This window comes from Hoplias malabaricus, chromosome 12 (assembly GCF_029633855.1).
Source record: "Hoplias malabaricus isolate fHopMal1 chromosome 12, fHopMal1.hap1, whole genome shotgun sequence".
NCBI lineage: Eukaryota > Metazoa > Chordata > Actinopteri > Characiformes > Erythrinidae > Hoplias > Hoplias malabaricus.
The window spans coordinates 24,309,739-24,334,267 of record NC_089811.1 but is presented as its reverse complement, the minus strand read 5'-3'; the positions used below and the strand labels follow the sequence as shown (position 1 = coordinate 24,334,267).

At 37.9% G+C, this 24,529-nt stretch overlaps 1 protein-coding gene and 1 long non-coding RNA gene across 2 annotated transcripts in view; one reads left to right on the top strand and one right to left on the bottom strand.

The window, feature by feature from the left end:
- itgbl1 (integrin, beta-like 1) overlaps positions 1–24,529 on the bottom strand; it is a 120,687-nt gene that overhangs the window by 7,796 nt on the left and 88,362 nt on the right. Inside the window, exons 8-9 of the mRNA XM_066685829.1 lie at positions 16,950–17,066; positions 1,674–1,820 (exon numbers count right to left, since the gene is read on the bottom strand). Coding sequence (XP_066541926.1) covers positions 1,674–1,820; positions 16,950–17,066 — 264 coding nt within the window. The remainder of the gene's footprint in view (positions 1–1,673; positions 1,821–16,949; positions 17,067–24,529) is intronic.
- LOC136710361 (uncharacterized) overlaps positions 21,368–24,529 on the top strand; it is a 68,524-nt gene continuing 65,362 nt past the window's right edge. The window contains exons 1-2 of the long non-coding RNA XR_010804614.1: positions 21,368–21,548; positions 23,518–23,613. This is a non-coding gene — a long non-coding RNA (uncharacterized lncRNA). The remainder of the gene's footprint in view (positions 21,549–23,517; positions 23,614–24,529) is intronic.

Here is a 24,529-nt window from a genome sequence, read left to right as displayed (position 1 = left end):
TTAAAACTTGCATAACAAATGCAACAAATGTAAAAGTAGACTGCAGTATCGCAGCATGCTGTGGGTCATGCTGAGCTGGCTAATGTGCTCTATCTCAGTTGTAACCACCTTCAGCCATTTCCACAAAAGTTATAGTACATTAAATTTCACTCAAAATTACTCATATTGAAGTAAATTCATATACATATATAGTTACAACAGTTAAATATATACACAGTTACAGTTAATTAATTTATACAGCACTATCCTGAAATCTCAAATGAGGGGGAGGGAGTGGGTGGTTTCCTAACTTCCAACAAATGTTACAAAGTGCATTTTCTGTAGTGCTGAGCCCAGTGTAGCAACGACAGAGGCTGTATTCTCCCTATGAAAGGTCAGTAGAGTATCACAATAATTTTGAAACTGTAACTGTGAGGCAAAAATACTACCTAGTGTTCCTTTAAGCAGACATAACAATATCTTGAACATTATCATAAGTAAATTATGTGACATTTCTGACAATCATTGTTGAGCAACACACACAGGGGTGTGTGAGGGTGAGAGAGAGAGAGAGAGAGAGAGAGAGAGAGAGAGAGAGAGAGAGAGAGAGAGAGAGAGAGTGAGAGAGTGTAAGGACAAGCAGTGGATGATGTCACAGCTTCCATGATGCACTGGTGGCCTCATTGTTAGGAGTTGTAGTGTTTATGACTAGTGTTTCCAGCTGTTTGTGTTCACTGTGTTGTTTTTGTGTTCTATTAGTGGTGTTTAGATCTATTCCTTCTCTTTTTTTTGTGTTATATACCTTATTTATTTTTATGTTGCCTGTGGCCATCTACTTCTAGTATTCAGCTGGAGAAATAATTTTCCACACTGTAAGGATTGGTTAAACCATTAAAAATCCAGTGCAATGAAAATGCCATAATGTTTTACAGTTGTTGAAGATTTCAATCATGAGTGTATTTAAGCACCTTTTCCAAAGATTCTCATTGGAATAGCAATAGTGATCTTGTTTTCTGTGTGGGTTTTCTGTATTATCAGATATGCAATTTATTTTACATTATCCATTTCAATAGTGAAATATATAAATAATTATACAAATTAAAATGTCCTAATATTCTGTGAATGATAATTCAATTGACAATAAATTGTGCATCCCTACACTAAATGCTCTATAAATACAGGCTGCGTCCAAGGACTAGGGCTGCCTCATTAATTATTCTACTCATAATTAATAACTCATAATACTTGTTACCAGCATGGTGGTGCTACAGGTAGAGTCAGTGCCACACAACTCCAGGGTCCTGTGTTTGTGGGTTCAATCTCCACCATAAGTGAATCTGTGAGGAGTTTGTTGTGTGGGTTTAATCCAGGTTTAATCCAGATTTCCTCCTGCTGTCCAAAAACACGTTTGTAGGTGGATTCTCAGTGTGATTTATCCCACAGATATGTGTGTATGAGGGATTGTGTGAGTGTGTGATGCCCTGTGATGGACTGGTGTGTTCCTGCGGTGCACTCAAATACTCCAGGTAAGCTCTGGATACACCGGAAACCTGAACCATGTGAAGTGGTTGCAAAAGATGAATGAGTTATGCAAATATTATTTTCAAATGTGGCATCTCAACAATAAGGTCAGTTCTGCAGTTTCACCTTTACTGTCTGGAATAAAGTGTGGCTGCAGGAGTGCAATGTTTTACCTTTTCCAGAGCACATGACACCTTGGGCAGTCTCACACAAGCTCTTGCTCTCGTCCTCAGTCATGTCACAGCTGCGGGGAAATTGGCAGTGCTTCCCAAACCATCCATCACCACAGATACAGCGGCCACATGAGCAAAAGCCTTGGCCTGGAGAGGACAACATGCACACGGTCACTGAATTTATACAAGAAAAAACAGCTTCTTTTTCTGACAAAACTAGTGATCTAGGCATATTTTACTGGTCAAACATAGAAAAGACAGATTCAAGACAGAGGCTCAAGGAGCCGACTGGACATGATGTTATTGAGTATAGTTTATTCATAAGGGTTAGTCAATAGAATTGAACAGCTTAGTTATTGTTAAATAGAAATCTTTACCTTGGAACAGGGGTCAATTGATATTTCTTCAGAGCTAATCTGGAATCTACTATTGATCAAGTGGTGATTTAGGGATATTGATCAGAATGGAAAGAGAATAAGCCCAACTCAAACTACACTCCTTGCCTACTGAATAATAAAACAAATAAAATATAAAAGGTTTTAAAATGGCAAGCCACTGCAATATATACTGAACGACCACTGGATTAGGAACCTTGTATCTAGACATTGCATATTTTATCATCTTCACTGACCATACATTTTGTAGTTCTACAGTTACAGAATATGGTCCATCTGTGTTCCCCAAATACTTGCTTATCCGCATTTCACCCTGTTCTTCAATGGTTAGGACCACCAATGATTCATTCTCAAAGCTGCAATGACACCAACATATTGGTGGTGAGTTAGTGTGGGTTGCGCTGGTATGAGTGGATCAGATACAGCAGTAATGCTCAAATTTTTAAACACTCTGTCCACTCACTGTCCACTCTGTTAGGCACACCTACCTCATCAGTATCACTTGTAGATTTAAAGTCAGGGACAGTAGCTCATCTGCTGCTGTACACTTTGTGTTGTTCATGCCCTAGTCCTTCATTAATGAACATGGTTGCGGGATATTTTTTGTAGGTGGACAATTCTCTGTCCAGCAGTGACATTGAGGTTTTTAAAAAAGTGCTGCTGTGTCTTATTCACTAACACTTACACAACCACAACCACCACCACAACCACCACCACGGCAATGTCACTGCAGCACAGAGAATAATCCACCACCCAAATCATATCTGCTCTATGATAGTTCTGTCAGGGGTCCTGACCATTGAAGAGCAGAATGAAATGGGGATAAGAAAGAATGCAGAAAACTACAAAGTGCTTCATTATGGTCAATGGAGCTGATAAAATAGACAATGACTGTAGATACAGGGTAGGTGTTCCTAATTCAGTGATTGCTTAGTGTACGTTTACAATGCCAAAACATGGAATATTGTGTGTGTGTGTGTGTGTGTGTATTTATTTGTGTTAATTTGTATTTGTAAAGCATTATTGAGCTTGAGAAAGGCTCTAAAAAATTTTGACTCTTTATAATTGGTGTAGGGATCTTACCAAGGGAAGAAAACAGAGTTCCAGTCTGTGTCATAGAAGGCAGCAGTTTTGTCACTATACTATGCAAACTGCTAATACAGCCATGGTGCTCCAGCAGGCAGCTTAAGCCATGGGCTATCCCTGAATACACACTGAAAACCTGGCTCACACTGAAATCCTCAGAGCGGCTGAGTTATCCTAGGAATTCCACATGCGGTTACAGGCCATCAGAATGAAGCACTGCCAGGCGATTATATTATCTATTGATCGCTCATTCTTTCAGGCTTGAGGAGGATAATTAAGTCAGTGCTGCTCTATGGTTTTACCACTAAACTCGGAAAACAAATAGGTAGTTGTTTTTCCAGCTGATCATTTAAGAAGTCATTTGAACATTGAGAAGCTTTTGGTAGGCATTTCCACAGTAGAAGTGATTCCAAATCTACCGCAGAGCCTGCAAAAAGCAAGTGGCTGAATCTATCTGTTCTAAATTTCTGTGTTGTTGATCTCTGCAGGTTTCACCAAAGCAGGACAGTGGGCGTTCTGTTCAGGTCCAGTCAGGGTGTTGGCAGGGAGGAAATTAAACATTTTTGGAAGCTTCTGAAGGCTGGCTTTTCTGTGTTGTTCATGGGAGAGTCCGTGACTCAAAGGAAAATGAACGATGAAAAATGAAAGATGAACAGAAAAGCTACTGCAGCTTCCTCTCTCATATCATTTCAAGTTTTCCCCCCGAGACAAGACTGGACAGAGAAGTTATAGAGTGAGTACTGGCCCAGATATTAAAGTCTAACAAGCAAACACAGTGGCATCCTGTTCAAAATGAAAAGACAAGATAAACACTGAGGGTAATGTTCGTCTGAAGATGCCTGGTTGGTATCTGCTGTAGTGGATGCCTGTGGGCTATGAGGCCATATGTACAAAGACTTCTGTGCAAGTATTCAGGAGCAAACTGGATGTTTCCAGCTGAAGAAAAGCAAATGTGTTTTGTATGTAACTGGTATATGACACTAAATATTAAGTTTAAGAGCTGTGTACCTGAAATTAAACAGGAAAAAATGGACATGTGGCTACTTGCACTGTTATTATACAAAAATATACAATAATAAAAACAAGCTTTTGTGTTGTTTTTTTTTTTTCCTGTTGTCCTGTTGTTGTGTTGTTTTTTGTTTTTTGGGTATGTCAAAAACATGTGTAGTGACATTCCGTTTGATTAACTAGAGATTAAGATTGAGCAAATAAACTTGCATGGTTTTATCATCTTTTATAATCAGGTACTAAATAGAAATATGTGCTGCTGAAAGGCTAGAATGGGCTAGATGTTGTATGGTCCTCTAAGACATTTTGAAAAACAAAATTTCAAAGGGTGCACACACTCAATAAAATGGTCTAACTTTATTTTCCAGTCTTCTACATTAAAAAAATTATTGGTATCGCTAACTGGGCATCGCACCAAAAAACCACACCCCTTCACCTGCTGCATTGCCGTTTTAAAGGCCGCTAATTTGCTATGATAGTATTAAGAGGCCAAAATGTTTGACTGATAGCCTGCTGTTGGCTAACACTAGGATATTTTCCTACCTACAGCTAGTGCTAACTATAGGCTGTCTGTCACGTGGTGGGGTGGAACCCGATGGAGTGGAAGATAACGGAGCAGCAGGGGTGTTTCTTAATGCCTTTTCAATTAATTTTGCAGCCTCCCGGGCAGCTTCGCCCTGAACTCTTAGCTTTGGCTCTTATAACTATCATTAGTAGACTGAAATATGAATTTAACGTACATGATCAATTTCTCTTGCCTTACTGCTCAATCTAGCCAATCAATCTGACCGGAATTAGGCCGGCATACTGACGGATGATGGGTGATGTTTAAATATTTAATTATTTCATGTATATGTATTTTAATATGCTGAGAGGTAAACTCAGAATATTCTTTATTCTTAGATGTTTCGGACTTCACTTTTACCAACCCTATTGGCTGTAAATGCTATGGAGCAGAAATTATTCAGGTCTAGCTGCAATTTAATTTCCAGCCACATCATTGTTTTGATATCATAGCTGCATTTTCATGATAAAGCTATGTATATTTTTTTTGATGGCACCACTGACAATGCCAGATGGAACACCCAAGTTGAGAGAGGCTAATGTAAATAAACTGAACTTGGCACTGAGGCATATAGTGTATGGTGGTCTATGCAGATTTTTCTAGCAGGGTAAACTTGTCAAAATAATATACATTTCACTGCAAATGACCTGTTAGCAGTTTCCATTGCACTGCTCTATTTATAAGGTGTAGGGATGTGGGGCTGTAGAGTATGGCTTGGGGGCGGGGGAAGCTGCACACTTGGCTACTTCAATCTGCCAGCCTATGAGAGCATTTAACTGCTTTCAAAGAGCAGCACCCCAACCCTTTCAATTAAACTGCACCTGTGATTCCCCATTACAGAGGCAGGCAAGACAATTTGCATGCTTGTGTGTGCATGTTCACATTCTCTGAGCATTTTGCATGAAGTATTTGGAGGAATATTTTTCAGAAAAGCCCCCTATACAGTGGGTGGGTGTGGCTAGCTGCTGCTTTCGAAAAAAAAGGAAGAAAACATAGTAAATTGTTGACAAGACGTGTCAGCACTGGAGGGTGAAATGAATGCATACAAACAGCCTGATGTCTGGCTGCGTTCAAAGACATGGAACAATCCCACCATGGGCCCACAACCTTCAAAAAGCAACCCTCTTCTGAATGCTCAAGCACTCCAGCTAGGCAATTAGCAGACATTAACTTTTCATCAGTGAGCACAGCCCAGCCGTCTCTGTAATATGAGTGAGTTGAGATAGGGTAGAGGGAGCTAGAGAAAGAAAATTAGCGTTCCCCAGTTCTCTTGTGTTCATGTCTTCTGATCTGCTTCAGTGTTGCACAGCAGCAGAACTTCATACATATTTAAAGTCTCTTTCTGAGGCTATACCAAAAAGGCCAGTGGGTCGAGCATGACCGCTGAGCCTCGGTGCCATTGTCACTTAGCAGATCAACACAATGAGGAATGAATGTGGTATTAATATTGCATCCACCACCAGAAAGGATAACTATCTTGCAGTCTGTCAGGCTTATCCCATAGAACATCAGTGTGGCTGTGTTTATGTGTGAAGATTTTCACCCTTCTATTGTGGATTACAGTTTAAATGCAATGTTCACAAATTTAATCCAACAATCTTTTTTATAAATTTCAGGGAATGTTTGCTCACCATTTTCTAGCCCTCTATTCTGTGCACTGGAAAAAGGCAGTTTTTTTATAAGCATCCCTGGCTCAGTAAATGGGGAAACAAAGAGCCTCGCAGTGAAATGGCTCAGGCTTTCTCTTTCTCTTTCAGCCATGACAAAGAAACAGCATCTGGAGCGTTTGGACTGCGGAAATTCATATTCCAAATGTTGAAATAAGAATTTTGCTCTATTACTGCTCTATAGGTGGGCAATATTGATTTATTTGTTGTTACTATTAAGATTGAAAACATTGTAACAGTTTTAAGGCTATGGTGAGGTGCACTGAGTCCAGACTTTTCTTGTGTAGATGTGTTACATAGGATGTATTTATCTGAAAATGTTTTTTTGTATATTCTTTGTTGTAACTCTTTGTTGTTGCCATTTTTAGTCAGGCCTCCCTTGTAAAAGAAATCAGTGATCTCAATGGGACAAACCTGGATGAATAAAGGTTAAATAGTATACATAATTACTGAAACTCCATTTGGGAAAGCACTAATGGCATGAAACTAATCATATACAGAAATTGCTACAAAACTAAACAGCCTGAGTGACAAATGAGTTTCTGTGGTAATTTAAACAGTGAATTAAAGCTTACATTCAAGTTATTTTTTAGCAACAATCCAGCTACAGTTGTCTTTTTACTCAAACACACTATCCCACCTTAAAAGGTGTAGAGCTTCTGAATTAGTACAAATGGTATAGTTTTGGATGTGTGATGTTTTCATGTTTGATTTAGTTCTCCAGAATGAAATATGTTGTCTTTAATTGTATATATTTATGTGTATATTAGGGGTGTCAAAAAATTGCATTGTATCGGACTGCATAGTTAATCATAATCGCAATTATACTTTAATTTGCTTATATTTAAAAATATAAGATTAGTTTTTAGACATGAGTGGACAAATGAGCCTTTGCAGAATTAGTTAATTACTGTCAGTTATTCAGGAACATTATTTCTAATTCTTCTATTTTGTAGCAGAACCCCTACAAAACCTGGAACTTTTCCCTTATAGAGGAACACCATTACCGTTGTGGTGCTTAAGATTAATTGTTAAGGATGTGTGTGAGGGAATATTCCAAGGGTACCAAGAAAACACCAATTGGGCAAAATAAACATTTGAGACAGGAGAGTACAGGAGAACACATGGTGTAGATGCCAAACAGTGATCTGAAAAAATTGACAGTGTTCCAGCTAGCTGATTTATCGGCTACATAATTCCCGTGTTCAAATTATACACAAATTTGGCTTTGTTACTTACAAACTGCTGTAAATAGAGGAGCAGTAGGTGGTGGACCACATCAGCTTATAGCACAAATTCTCTCTTGAGCAATAGGAAACACACCATACTGTAGTACCTCTTAAAGAAACAGTGCACTACAATGCTTAACAGTGCCTTTATAATTAAAGTCACTAAACAATTAGTTTAAAAGAATTCTTGCCATTAATTTTTTTTTATTATTGCATTATTAACAGTGTTGACAACCCATTATATAAAAATGTTTATATATCACTGTGCAATCAAAAATATTCATCACGTTTTTCCCCCAAAATTTTAGTTTACTACATCATTTGAACACAGCAGCTGTCCTTCACATTGTGTTAAAGTTTCAGGATGAATGGACCAATATGAATGCTCCAAAACTACTTGGAATAAAATCTTTTTACACTGACTTCCTTGGAAGGTTAAGAAGGAAGGTTTTTCTCCTCCTGTATAGTTAATATTTTCGGTCTTACAGCGATTATATTTTTAATATGGACTGGATTAATATGGCTGTTTATTGTTTGTATACCAGAATCACTTTTTCACCAAGTATTTTGCACTTTCAAGGATTTTTCAGGATTTGTTGAGTGCCCAAATATTGGACCAAATATTGCAATAAGATATTTTCATCCAGATGTTAGTGGATTTCTTCTGTTGTACATTCTGATAGAAATCTGTTTATATTTAAATACCACAGCTCATATCAAATCAAAATTAGGGTGCATATGTAGAGCACCATTTAGTTTAGACATCAAGATAACAAATAAACTCATGACAGCAATCAGAATGGGAGATAAGCATCAGTGTTAACCAACAATGTTAAACCAACAATTACAATGTTTTTTTTTTTAATTGGCAAGCTCAGAAACTCTTTTGTAACAATTGCACATGAGGAGAATACAGTTCCAGGGAAAGTAATTACTTTCTTTATTTTTCTGCCCCAAGTTGCATGGGTAGTTAAAGAAATTGCTTATTGTGAGGTGAAAAAAAATTGAACATGATTTTCCATTCATTAGATGAGGTCCAGATCAAATTTAGATACTTTAGCACTACCTGGCCAACACTGGAAAAAAAACAACTCTGGAAAATAGTAGTCCCCTAAATAACATTTTGTCTGTGTGTGTGTGTGTGTGTGTGTGTGTGTGTGTGTGTGTGTGTGAATACCCCAGCAAGTAATGGGTGAGGGGCCTTTTAGGCTATGCCTGGAACATGTCCGCTATCTTGAAAGCCGCTATATTATAAAACCAAACCAGTCTGTTCTTCCTGGATAAGGTTTGAGTGGGTTGAGGGTTTATAAGGCATGTACAAAGGCTATTAGGATGACTGTTCACTTCCTGTGTTTGTTACCCATATTAGCATCTTAGCCTCAGTCCAAAAATAATCAAGTAAAAATGTGATTCCAATCATTTCTTGGCCAATTGGCTGCATCATGGTTATGTGGAAAATCAAGAACATTTTATATTTTATGAACTATTTCTTTACATGTATCCACAGAGGGTGAACCATAACACAGCTGATTGCATAAATAAGACATGTCAACAAACATTTAGACGTAGTATAAAAAGTTTATTTTGGTCATACTACTCTTGGATAGTTAGATAAGTGAAGTTACATGTTGTAATGATGCACGTGGTGCATATGTGGCTCATTCGTGGCTCAGAAATGAAAGTGCAATTGTTTGCAATTGTTTTTTTATGCCTGGGACAGTGACACCAGTTCCATGGGGGGAAAGAGGGGAAACAGTATACTCTCCTTGACTTGAGAGTGAAAGTAATGGCAACTGATGACAGCCATCTGGCCCACGGCTCTGTGCAGAACAGGGCCAGCACATGTGGCACTCATTTTCCCACATCCACTCCAAGTGGTCGCTGCATGTATCCCACATTAAATCGGAGCTAAGGTTTAGATCTGACAAGACTTCTTTGCCATTGATGACTTGCCCTACACTAAAGGACAGGAGAGCTAATCTGTTTTACACTTCTGCAATCATGTGGATGTGTAAAAGGTCTAAGCTTTACCAGTGAAGAAACACCAATTTGTTCAGATCTTTTCTTGCTGTCCACATTGTGCTTCTTAGGCACTGAGGGCAATCAATCAGCACAACGTCAATTAAAATTAAATTACTGAAGTTTGAAGTCGTCCAGTAGCACTTTTCTTCATTTCTGAGCTTCGTGCTCAAGTGCTCCCAATCAAGAGTGCAAACTTCTCCGAAAGGGAGAGTAAACTTCAAAGGCTTTAAAATATTCACAAATTCAATTGGATTTGTAGATCTCAAAGAGCGTGTCCAATCAAACTGCATCGATCTGTAGAAACAGCGTCCCAGTACCTCTTGGAAGCCTATTCCTTTACAGGCGGCTGTCAACCCATAATACTGTGAGAGCTAAAGAGTGACATGAACAGTGGCTAAAATGTGAGAACCTTGTAATAATGCTTTGAAAAGCATTATGCTCTTCCACTCGTCTTTGGTTAATCTTTCTTTGCACATCCCCATGGGTGTAAACTTAAGCTGTCAAAAAATGCAAATTATAGTGATGGATTTTTTACACTACTTTTTAGCTGTCGATTAACTAATTAAATCATAGTTTGCTGCAGTTAATCATAACTAAACCCAACTAATCCCACTGCCCCTTCTTAAGACTGAAGGCTATAATAATGTATATTTAAATGTAATATGGTTTCAATTTAAGATCAAAACAATGAAATTATTTTTATATTACTATAAATATATTATTATTATTTATTCATTATCTGTAACCCTTATCCAGTTCAGGGACGTGGGGTGTCCAGAGCCTAGCTGGAATCATTGGGCGCAAGGCGGGAACACACCCGGGAGGGGGCGCCAGTCCTTCATAGGGCAACACAGACACACACACACATTCACTCACACACTCATACCTACGAACACTTTTTAAGTCGTCAATCCACCTACCAACGTGTGTTTTTTTGGACAGTGGGAGGAAACCAGAGCACCCGGAGGAAACCCACACGGACAAGGGGAGAACACACCAACTCCTCACAGACAGTCACCCGGAGCAGGAATCGAACCCACAACCTCCAGGCCCCTGGAGCTGTGTGACTGCGACACTACCTGCTGTGCCACCGTGCTGCCCATTATTGTTATTATTATTATTATTATTATTATTATTATTATATTTAAAAAGGCAATCAAAAAAAATAAAGTTAACATTTTAGCACTTTTTGGAGGGACATAAATGCAAAGTATGATATGCATAACAAACGTTTGAGGAAATCATTCTTTATTACTTTATGCTCTGTGTGGTTTTGAGCGATTATGAATTTGAATCTTTTAATGCTGAAGTTACAGAGAGAGCCTTAGCAACTGACATAGAAGCTTTAATAGTGAAAATTAACACTACAGTGTGTGTTGGAGAGAGAGAGAGAGAGAGAGAGAGAGAGAGAGCGAGAGACTGTCAGTATTCTGACAGTTGCATCATGGTCCTTTTGCATGTCAGTCAAATTCCTTTTCCTGCATTAGGTGGTGGAGGTGTAAGAGTGGGAATATGTTATGAAAGTTACTACATATTTTGACATAAATATAAGGTAATCTACCTTCTGAACTCAACAGTGACACTGTTTAGATTGCTAGATAATACAGCTAACACATCACTAAGGTGTGACTAAAGGGGACGTCTGTGTTTGTGGGGGAACACAGTTCTCTCTGCTTGTTTACATTCAGAAGCTTTTAATGTGGACTGGTGTGTTTGAGTGGAAAAAAAGACTGTTTTTACATAGCTGTACTTGAACTTGTCTACGTTTTTATTCACTGTTTGAATTACCACAGAAACTCATTTGTAACTGGAGTTTTTATTTGTAGAACTCTTGGTAATGCAGTTATCAAGTTTGGAGATATTTCCAAGTTAAGTGATCCAAAACAGCAAAAAATGATTCAATTTTAACCACGTATGGAGCAGGAACAGAGCAATATTCTCATTGCAGTTTGTGATTTTCAACTTTTGGATTTCTCTCTGTTGTCTAAAAAAACTCTAAATGCTTCTGCCATGAGCAAAGAAGGAAAGCCGAGCATACTGGGCCAAGACATTAGAGAGGAGTGGAGACCTTGATGAACCACTATGATGAAAATGAGGTTAAATATAAATGCATTACCTTTTATTATACTTACATGAATGGACAAAATAAACTTCACATTTTATTTTCAATATTTCACTAACATTATCATATGCACACAGGGTTCAAATGAACCTGAGCATGAAAATCATAGGAAACTTATTCAAATTATGTGCAATTAATACATTTTGATCCAATGAGAGCAACAGTGGCTGCATGTTCTAAGTTCTCCTTGTTGGACTCTGCTTCTATATCCTTTGCATTCTTGTTATTAGGGAGGCTCTTAGTGAGGTTCCTTTAAGATTTTGATTAAGGGGACCATGGTTGCAGAAAAATGTCTGACAGATGGTTGAAAGGGACAGATTATAAAAATTAGTAGTGTTTATTTAATGTGACAGCTTGTTAAATCTTACAGCACCCGTGTACAATTCCTGTATTTAAAGAGTGACTGAGTTCTCAGTATTTTGGCTTTTAGTATCAAGTCTGGTGGCTTACCATCATGAGCACTGTAACATGGCAGAAACTAAAGCTAAAAAAAACAAATGAGTGTCAATGTTAACAGCCATTACACAACCATATTATGCACAGGTGTAGATGCACACACTTCTCTTGCTGTGCGGCATACACACAAATTATACAGGTTATTAGACAACTTTGCACTGTGTTGCCTAAACTGGTATAACCCCCCCTCACCCCCACTGTAAAGTGGGGCAGTGGAACATTTGTTCTCTGGAGTGATGGACATCAATTCTCTGGAGTGATGGATCACTATCATCCTCTGGAATGAGTTGAAGTGGCTTTTTTCCCATCTTTCATTGCTTGTATCTTACAAAGGCTACATTCACACAGCAGGCAAAAGTGGTCCAAATCTGTTTTTTCATATGTGACACCAATGCATCATTTGGCTGTGTGAGCAGCAAAAATTGCATTAAACCTATCTTTTTAAAAAAAATGAGATTCCAGCCATTTTCATGTGATATTGAAATATGGTCCATGTCTGATCTGTGACAAACAGCCAGATCAGAATTCTTGTGACACCTTGTTTGGTGTTTGTGGGAGACCTGGCAACCTAAGTGCTGTGGATGGTACAGAGAGGGTACTTCTTTCTGGTCAGAGCCTGAAGCATCATCATTTTGGTCAGTTTAAGAGCATGTTCGGTTCATACTGAATCAGATATTTCCCTGCAGTTTGAACTTAGCCTAATATTCTTATGACTGAATGCTGTTAATTTTTCACAGCAAGTGAAGATTCATGTAGTGTAAATTATTTCTAAAAGCTATTGGCTTAATAAAATTATATAATAATTCCCTCTAGCTTAAATACAAGAGAGAAACATAAATCAGAATATATTAAAAAGCATCATTATCATTGTAGTCTTTCACTGTGTTCTGGTCAGGGTATCGGCCTTTTTCTACATGAAGACAGGGAAAATAAGATTCAGATTTTAAAAAAATTCTCCACCCTCCTCCCAGCTATCCTGCTCATCTCCCGCAGCAATTTTTGAAAACAATAAAGGTGCCTGTGCTCTTTTTCACCAACTCAACAACACAATACTCTGTGCCTGAAGGGAGGTCACAGCCAGAGCAATTGTATGAACTAAGGATGATTGCACACTCATCACCAAGCACTTTCTAGAATCCTTATATGCCCACTCTGCCGTGCTCAATGTGACCCCCTGCAGAAAACACATCACTGTTCCAGTCACGTGGTGTGGAGCCTTCTAAAACACCCTCTATATGTGCAGTGAACAGTGGATTTCCTATGCAGGGTGTTTGAATACAAAATAATAATAATAATAATAATTTGCAGGTTTGGGCTTATAATTTGAATGCTTATAATTCTTCCAAGAGGTTAAGTCATATGAGAAATTTATATTTTTAATGATAGCTAACACTGTTACACAAGTGACAATGCTAAGCAGCATAGTGAAAAGGAAAGGCAACATGTATATTTTTAAATATTAAACTTTGGAAAAAGCTAAATATATTTGCCCTAAATAATGCAAATAAAATTTACCTAACACCACAGTAGTGGTATAAAAGTACCCCCCCCCCCCCCCCAAGTATAATACTTATGGTCCCTGACTATTCTCTGCATTTCTAATATAGCATATAATAACATATAGTGCTAGGCTTTCAAAATGTGGAAGATATAACAGACAAAATATGTTTTTGTTTACACTGTTTACACAGCAAATATATTTCTTAAAAATGACATTCCTCTTTTCCATAAGTTTTTCAAGAAACATCTGTGAAATGCTTTGGTCAAAATACCCCAAGGATCACACAGTACCATTCTTACTTTGTCAAAACTGTTCTGTCTAAATCCCCTTTAATAAATAATGTCCCTTCTAAATATCGTTGATCACTTTCCACGTTACATGTTACATGTGACCAGATTTGGTTGGTATGGTCAGACTTGTTATGCCTGGCCTGCAGTACAGGATAATCGGGCCAATTCTTGAGGCTGATTTGCTCCTCCTGACAATTGCGAGAGGTCTCCCAACTTTAGGGAGATTGTAAATTATATTCTTCCCTGATTATCCTGTTATGTGGGAATCCATTCTTTACTCCTCTGATCTTCTCCCAGGGCAGTCAAGGCCACGCTGATTGTGAAAAGTCGGTACAAAACCGACTTGTTTAATATTTACAATTTAGAATACTTTAATGTGACCTGTGTGTGATCGGAAAGTGTGTGGTGTTTTATTCAGGGTGGGTCATGTATGGTGAGGGCACCCTGACAATATATTAAAATAGTGCTGCTACCTTTAAAGCCTGTCTCTAATATTACTCAAGTCCCATCCACACGAATATGTTTAGTTTTAAAAATTGAGGTTTTAGGTCACTGAAAACAGAGGTTTTCAGAAACGCTCTCTGAGGTTTCGCCAAAAGAAAACAGACATTTTCGAAAACGTTGACGTCACACAGATTGCCTGTCTCTGGCTGAAATGTAAATACGTCCTCACTCCCTATATAGTAAAGTATATAACTCATTAAACTACCATGCACATGCAGCTAGCATCCGATTTCAGATTCCACCATATGAATAAATATAAATCATTTTGTATTAGAAATATATAATATACTATTAAGATCTAGATTCAGTAGTTTTGTGACTTGCGTCGTGGACTACACGAAGTATGGAATTATTTTGGATTAACACCTTTGTTTTGGGTGGCACGGTGGCGCAGCAGGTAGTGTCGCAGTCACACAGCTCCAGGGGCCTGGAGGTTGTGGGTTTGATTCCTGATCTGGGAGACTGTCTGTGAGGAGTTTCCTCCGGGTGCTCCGGTTTCCTCCCACAGTCCAAAAACACACTTGATTGGCGACTCAAAAAAGTGTCCATAGGTGTGAGTGATTGTGTGTCTGTGTTGCCCTGTGAAGGACTTGTGCCCCCTCCAGGGTGTATTCCTGCCTGGACCCACCGCAACCCTGAACTGGATAAGTGGTTACAGATAATGAATGAACCTTTGTTTTTCTCTCATGCGTTTTGGTGCTTCTCTTTAAGAGGTGCTAATGCCCCCCTACTGGACTGGCATGATAATGCAGCTGTTTTTGGTTAGAATTTTTTAAATCCTGTAGTGTGGGCCAGGCATTAGCAGAGCTTAAGTGAATGACTAACCCATGAAATCCTATCAGACTTGTCTGCCAAATTTTCAGAGATCATATTTTTATCTGATCTGAAACCACCTACAATAAATATGGCTCAAATCTGTTTGGAAAAGCTCCCAAATGAATGTGCTTTTGTCATTCAGACTGTAGGAAATACACAAATCAGATCGGTCCACAATTCTTGACATGAGTTATGTAGCTAAACCTGAGAAACCCCTCAAAGTAAGAAATCTGACCTTGAAAAGTGTATAATGTTCAAGCATCATTAGTCTGGTCCTGCTGCTTCGGACAAACATTCCTAACTCTAGCTCCTTCACACAGATCTTTGGGCAGCAGGACTTTATGCTAAAGGGTAGCTTCAGGCTAATGTAAAGAGCACAAAAAATATGAGGAATAATAGGATACCAGGAGTATTAGAAATAAATTAGTCCAAAGTCAAGCCGAACCAGTGGTAGAGGCAATAGATGATCTTGATGAACAACTCTCACTTAGGGCTTAAGTTATGCATCTATGAAATACTTGCCAAGTCTGACTGGAGGCATATAATTTGGAAAGCAACAATTAATTAATTAATTAAATAAATCTTAAATGAAAAATTACTCTAAAAAGCAGAACAGATTGAGGATTCCCCACTACAACACAATCTGCCCTACCTGTGGAAACAATGACAGAGCTGAACAATGTAGGAAGTTTTATTTTATAAGCATGTCCACAGAAGTTAGCTAGTAAGACGGCCTAATCCAACATTTTTTAAGCTGAGCATATTGTGCCATGTCCCCTCCAGGGTGTATTCCCGCCTTGCGCCCGATGATTCCAGGTAGGCTCTGGACCCCCCGCGACCCTAAATTGGATAAGCGGTTACAGATAATGGATGGATGGATGGATATTGTGCCATAGTGTTAGTCATGATTGTGTTGTCACATGAGTTTAGTTGCTTTTGATTGGTCCAGTTCTTCTTGAGGTGGTGTTTTCAATTTATTTTTCATTTAAAATGTAAGTTTAATCTAAACCATGACCCAGTTTTTGAGAATTCACAAGATCAATCCCAATGATGCCTCCATCATCTAAATCTCAGAGTCCAATAGAGCACAATTATCCTGGCTCTTTCTGGGTAGGTAGGACTGCCCTCCTCCTTGCATCATTCAAGATATTAGCCAGTGCAGACATTTGTTCATTTGTTAGCTGGTATTACACATCTTTGCAGTTGGTGCAGTTTTGAGCAGTGGCGTTGTATTACCAGAAGTTTGAAAAGAGACAGCGTTGTACTTCCCATGTCTCAGAGGAAGCATGGCTTAGCCCCAGCTACATAGCATTGTGTCTCACTTGGGCATCCTATTTAATGGGTAAAATTGGTAGTGAAATTTGGGGAAAACTCAGGGTTATCGTGTAAAAGGATGTAAAAGGGTAATGTAAAACAATGTTGAGTAGTCCAAAGATTAACTAGTTGTGCTCTATGTAAAATTACAGATGGAAACATAACAAACAACTATTGCAAAGGTAAACTGGATACAAGCAGCTGGGGAGCATTTTCAGTTTATCTCTTGCAGTTTGTGCAGAAAGTCAGTGAAAACTTATGATGCACAGTAACACTCCATATTAATAATGTGTGTTCTTACCACCACAGATGCCTCCATGCGCATCTTCACACTGCCGGTCATCACACTCACAATTCTTGCCATGAACACGGCTGTCTCCTGGTGGATGGCATGTGCACTGGCCACAAAGACACTGACCTGACAATTACACAGTAGCAAGAGGAGGATGGGTCAAATCATTGTAGTATATAGGTGATATAGACACTGTCATTGTAAAACCTTGTGTCACAGCAATGGAAACTTTGTAATAAAAGTCATGTGTTAATTGTAATGTGCACAAGCCTTCAGAAGTTCTGAATCTTTGTCATTGAATAAAATAAAAGCATTTAATACAGTGCCTTTGGTTCTAGTATTTCACAGTACACATACTGTAAATTAAAATAATAAATAAAGCACCAGAATGTGTTTTAGGATATTTTAATATGACAAGTTTTGCAGAATCTACAGGGGTTAGACAATGAAACTGAAACACCTGTCATTTTAGTGTGGGAGGTTTCATGGCTAAATTGGAGCAGCCTGGTGGCCAATCTTCATTAATTGCACATTGCACCAGTAAGACCATGTGCATCCAATGGTTCAAACATTGCATCCTGAAGGCGGTGCCGTGTATCAGGACGACAATGCACCAATACACACAGTAAGACTGGTGAAAGATTGGTTTGATGAACATGAAAGTGAAGTTGAACATCTCCCATGGCCTGCACAGTCACCAGATCTAAATATTATTGAGCCACTTTGGGGTGTTTTGGGGGAGCGAGTCAGGAAACGTTTTCCTCCACCAGCATCACATAGTGACCTGGCCGCTATCCTGCAAGAAGAATGGCTTAAAATCCCTCTGACCACTGTGCAGGACTTGTATATGTCATTCCCAAGATGAACTGACGCTGTATTGTCCGCAAAAGGAGGCCCTACACCATACTAATAAATTATTGTGGTCTAAAACCAGGTGTTTCAGTTTCATTGTCCAACCCCTGTATATCTCTTATATACACTTTCTTATAGTCACTGTGCAGGTGTAACTTGAGACAAAGTGCTGCCCTGCCCACACCTATTAATATAATGTTTCAAAATTGTGGCTTCAACAAACTCATTCACATATAGGTCTTATAATAGATTTTATAATAAGTGACATAATTACAGGTGACACAGAGCTCAGATGTGCATGCATATGCTATATGTGAAGGGAGGAAATAGACACACAGCATTAGGTTAGGGCATGACCAATGAATAAACCAGAATATAAACAAGAATAAAGGAAGCAAATATTTTTGCCTGCTAGAGTGTCCCACTTAAAAATAAAGGGGTAAAAATAACTAAAATAACTATCAATCAAGTAAAAATATCATATATTACTTTTAATAAACATTTAAAAAGCTGTGTATGCAAGCCTTAAATTATCATTTTTAATCAGAGTCTCCCTCTGACTGTGGAAATACCTTCGGAATAGATCATAATACAGCAGGTGCTAAACTCCCCATGTTGCTCTCTCCTGTTGAATAGGGTGAACTGAATTTTTGTCATCACTTTTGCTGCTGCTCAAGGATCTCTTCTTTCACTTCTTGTATGTTCTCTCCATTACAGAGTGTTTAGACAAAAAAAAAAAAACCTCAATGTTCATTAAAAGATCTGAAACAATTGGACTACATGTGATTAAGCTCTAAGAGAGGTCTGCAAATATTTGGACACATACTGCAAATAGAACATGATTAATCTAACCAACAAGTACAGAATCAAGCATTTCCTCTAAAATGCACATGGCAACATCTAATAAACATCTTGTGTAACCCATGATGTTACTGATTCTCTGAAGATTCTCTGCAACCACCTAACGTCTAGCATTGTGCAGTAGCTCCGCACATTTAAGTGTCCCTATATAGCACCGGGTACAGCAGTGTGTATGGCAACGTGTCACTGCTTATTATGCTCCTGTGTGCAATGGAGGAACTGCCAGAGTGCTTCTGTCATTAGGCAGCCTATTATAGCAGAAGGGTTTCTGAGAAATGCAGAGTGATCCACTGCTGTTAAATGCATTACCATGAGCGGGAGTTCATACAGCTGGAAACAACCTCTCGTCTTTATTCTCAAGCTCCAGTCCTGCAGTCATGCACATGTACGGGGGGTTTATGTTACAGTGATTTGCAACTCATTAAATGGTGTTGATGTCATAATTGCTTTCCATTTTTATTATTATTATATTTTTTTATTTCATGCAATCCCAGACTCCTAGATGAATCATTTTTATTTATCAATTTATGGTGGAGGAGGAACAATCACATCACATTAAAGCCAGAAGCGTTATGACAAAGAAATCATGTTCAAAGTGTCATCAATTATACACCTATATCAGTTCAGCAGGCAGTTAGAGGCCATTTCCCAATGTGAAATGCTTGCTCAGTGATACTGAAGACAAAAAGTGGGTACAGCAAAATTAATCCTGTATACTGTGTGAAGTGGGTATTTGTTTGTAGCTTTCACACAGCAATAAGTAGCAGTGAATGTTTAGGAACTGTGTGCCAAACCACAAAATGAAAATACCAAGAGTTAACCTCTCAAAGAGGTCCACCAAGAATAAAGTAATTATGGCATTTGTGTTAAGATGCAAGCCAGTAATGGCCATTATTGTATTTTAGCATGTTATCTGTTAATTCAAATGATCATAGACGGGATACTCCATTGATCAGATAAAATCTTACTTAAAGCAATCTATTTTGGTGCATGTCCACCTTTACTCTTATTTAAAACATATCTGAGCATTAGGTGATATTTGAAGAAAAAGAAAGAAAACAGTATTGTACTTATATCAATAAATATTGAATAAAATGTATACAAGCACCACACCTATTGGGAAGATAAATTATTTTAAATAATAGCAATGCCAGATGCACCTAGATTGGGCACAATACTGTACATTTGTGCATGTGCAATGACAGAAGCAGTTCAAGATGAATTCATCTTTACATTAAATTAATATAAACATATATAAGCACTTCAAGAAATATTTACTCTATTTTTAAAAGAAAACTGAGCTAAACTTTGCCCTGTGAAGGACTGGCGTCCCCTCCAGGGTGTATTCCCGCCTTGCGCCCGATGATTCCAGGTAGGCTCTGGACCCCCCGCGACCCTAAAATTGGATAAGCGGTTACAGATAATGGATGGATGGAAACTGAGCTAAACTGCAGCAAACAGTTACTAAGTAACTGAGTAAACAGATTTCTACATTACATGCTATGGTTTGTTTATTGTTGAGATGCCAAGCAATGAGTTCTCTCATTATGGATTATTAAAACATTTGTAAAATAGTTGAAAGGATTGTTGCAAAAACTTAAGCTGAAGCTGTTAGATTATGCTGTGCATGTAAATGCATACAAGGTTACCCATCATTTCACAACCAAGCTTGGAGATAATATAGAATGCCCATTCCATTTCCAGGTATAGAATGCCCGTTCCATTCCATGTTTCCTCCTCCTCTGTTTCTGGCAGCAAAATGTCAAAATTATGACTTGGTATTTCAAACTAGAGACTCTTGTAATAATGACAATTTATGTAAAAATAAAGAATGAGAATCTTGTAAAAAAATGACTTAATATTCTAAAATTATTACTTTCTCTTGTGACATCTATCTGTATTTTTATCTAGAAAATGAGTAATTATTGTAGATAATTTAAGAAGAAAATAAGTAATTATTTCAAGATATTTTGATATATGTACAGGCAAAAAAAGGTAATAAATAAATAAATAAACCAATAAACAAACAAATAAATAAAATAAGTGGCTATTAATCCTCTATCTGGTGTCTATGGCCTTCCACACAATGCTTTCTGTATGCAGTATGTTCAATACTTATGTTCATCCTTTTCGTTATTCGGAGTTGTGAGTTGTGACATATGAATGCATGTGTTGTGAAGAGTTGATTTCTATTGCTCATTCAGTGTCTTTTGTCATCTGTCATTTGGTTTAAAGTGCTCAGGAAAGCTGTTTTTGGTCAAGATTTTTGTCGTCTTGAGGGTACAAAAAAAAAAAAATTCAGTTTTGCCCCATCCCTAATTCCTTCAAAATCATAGTCAGAGAGTTAAAACCCTTTGCTTTTTGATGTGAGAAGTAAGGCGCCTTACTCTTTTCAAAGTCATCTACTGTATAATTAACAGTATTAAGTTTCAGAAAAAAAATAAATAAATGATTAAAATATATATATATATATATATATATATATATATATATATATATATATATATATATATATATATATATATATATATATATATATATACACACTACTGACAGATTACCAGAGTAGTTGTTGTGAATTTTAAAGCCTGTGATTCCCGTTAGTGACTGGGTTTTGTGATGTCACAAGCTCCATTTTGCAAGTGATCTGTGCTAGTGGAAAGCACCATAAAAGGTTTATGTAGTGGTACCTTCACACGAAATCCGAAGCTTTTTTGTCTCAACACTCTAAACTCGTGGGAAGATGCTGGAAGAGGAAGAAAAAATGGATTCATTGAGTATGGGAGATGAATTTATTATTTTACTTTAAGCATTGCTAACAAACAACACACACTGGATTCACTCCAATCACCAGAACAACTTGGGGAGTTCAGTAGTGTTTTTGAAGTTTACTGGGTGAGTTTGAGGCTCTGCTTCTGCTTGTTGCTCCTCTCATTAAGAGATTGTAATTTCTTTAACTGCCGCATTTAGTAGTCACTGTGTTGCTTGTTCTTGAAGCGTTTGTTTTCTGCTACAAACAAGCAAGCTGTTCAGCTGCCATTTTCATGCTCATTTGTTTAGTCTGCAACCATGAAAACTGATCGCCTAATTTTAACAAATCCATGAAAGCAGAAAATAGAACAGGTTCTAATTTCAAATCTGATACAGTATCGCAATTCATCATTTTTGGATGTTTGGTTTAAAAAACTGGACGTGAATTTTTTTTTCATCTGTAAGAATTTATAGGCTAATGGTTTATACAACACCACCCAAAATCTCTTTAAAAGCTCTGTTTAGATTCTTTTCAAAGGTTTTTGTTGAAGAATAACATTAGTATCTCAAAATGTGAAATTAACATGTCATAAGGCTTGCCACTGTGTGAAAATATCATTATAAACTATCAAAGACTGATCAAATAAGCAGGGGTGGAGTTGACCACTGCAAAAGGTATTTTAAATGGTGTTTTTCTACACGCATAAGGGTGTAGAAATCTCTCCATAGATAACATGAAATGAAGTGGGTGGCCACACATGAACATAAAGTCACCATGTCTAATGCAAAGCATAATGCAAAACATCAAATACAGAATAAAAGTACGGTGTGTCTGTGGAGGGAAGTGCAGATGGAGCATTATAAGGCTCATGGTGATCAGTGGAGATGTCAGCTATCACAAGATTTCAAATATGTTGGACACTGACAGCTGGGGCTACTGTGGCTTAAGGCAAGACAGAACAACAAGCAACGCCCTGTCTGTCAACCCCTCTGCCTGCCAAGCAGATGAGTGTCGTCTGCGTGCCACTGTTTCCATTGGCAACTTATGTCATAACCCACCTGCCTTATTGATTTGTTGCAGTGATGTCACAGCAAGGCATTCGGAGGCTGGTATTTACCTGACGCCTCACTGCCACATGACTGACCTTGACTCTGTCTCACCTTGAGAATAACGGAACACACACCTCATTACAGCAATGTGAACAGAAGCCCACTTCAGCTTTGAGACTAGGGCTTACACCGAAAGAACAGGCAACCAGAAAGGAGGCTTTCTGTCTTATCTCAGAAGAAGTGCTCTGCATTTAGTTAAAAAGGTATCTGTTAAAAGTCTGGACACCAGCCTCAAGGGTATATATTCAGTAACTTTTAGTTAGGGACCATAGGGAACATGGTGCATTTCAACTGCATGGCACCTACATTATGTGACTTTTTTGCTTGTCCACTATAGAAAAATTTGGTACCTGGAACTAGGTGCAACAAAGAATGAAAAATCTTTACTGATCTGTTTGAACTAAAGCTTGGCAAATATTTCTTCAGTCCCATTCAAGGAGTAAGCAACGATTAAATGTTACCTATACAATTGTTGTGGTTTCCAAAGCCTGTATTTCTCGTTGGTGTTTTGTGATGTCACCTTCACATACATTTCAGTGGGAAGCTGTGGTAGTGGAAAATGAACCAGGTACCAGGTCTAAAAATGTACAGAAAGTACAGTACAGTAGGAACTATGCAGTGGTGAAGTGCCAAAATGCTGTTGTCCGTGAAAACAATCATGATCTGAAGTCTCATGGAACCTAGTTTTGTTTAACAACTAGATCTAGGCTTGTTATTTCCTCTAAAATATTGGCTCTGCAAGAATTTTATCATCTCTGAAAGATTGTGTAGTTACCATATATTTAAGCTCAATTTCACAGTCTAAGCTTTCATCCAAAATTAATATCCTGATTTATAATTTATAGTACCAGTAAATTGCTAATTTATTAATTGACTGGGCCAGATTTTTTATTTGATACAATGATTTTATTACTATTTTGTTCACTACAAGTGATTGTAAACTGTCCAAGCAACACTAGCATATTCTGCACATAAATGAAGATAGTATCTCCATCTCTTTTAGATTCAACTTGACGAATGGTTCCCCAGCTGATCATGTACCCTTCTTTGGGCCACATCAAACAATTAATCCTCTCTATATGTGAGAGGCAACCATCCGGTAAGTTCAATTCTCCATGGAGCAATGTCTGGGCAGGTGCCAGAACAAAATTCTATCCCTCTTTCATGCAGCACTTCCTTGCTTTAGCACTTAGAGATATTAAAACCCATAATAATGACTTTTTTTTTGGCCTTCATCGAGACTTCCCTCCACTTAGACAAAATACTGTCCAGGGACCACTGTTGTTCATGGACCTTAAAATAAGATGTATCAACAAATGACTTCTATTTGAATGCCATTAAGGACTTGGATCTCTTCATCTCTGGAAGTCTGTGGTTGCTGGCAAGTTGAATAAAGTTATATGTCTAGCCTAAAAACCTCTTCAAGTCCCAGAGACAGAACAGCCCACTGCTGCCTCAGGCGCAGATTTTTTTTTTATTTTTTATTTTTTTAAACAGACAATATGCACCAGGAAGTAACCTTATTTAATAACCTGTAGGAGGTGTGATTGAAGGTTTTCACCCAATTAAGTTTATTGATTAATTTATCAATAGTCTCATCTCAGAAATAATCATGGCCACGGGACTTATGGATTTATGAGTATAGTGATGGACACTATTCTCCAACAATCCAATGGGAAATTGAAGGGGAGGAGCTTCTCACATCTGGAAAAATGTTCCCTCTTTCAAATAGTGGCCTATAGTTCAAATAGTTTATAAAACTAATAATACTATAAACAAACAGGGCAACTAATGGTAGACACATTTACATAAAGATTATATATATTATATTATTACCTACACTGTTTACTATACAGTGTGGAGAGAGAACTGCTGAAATGTCACTAAATTGCACTGCCATTAAATGTCATGAGTAATATTGTGTTACCAGATTTACATCCCATTTGATTACTGTTAACTGAGGTATTAGAATTTCAGATAATTAAATATTGCATTATAGTAAAAATGACTATAGT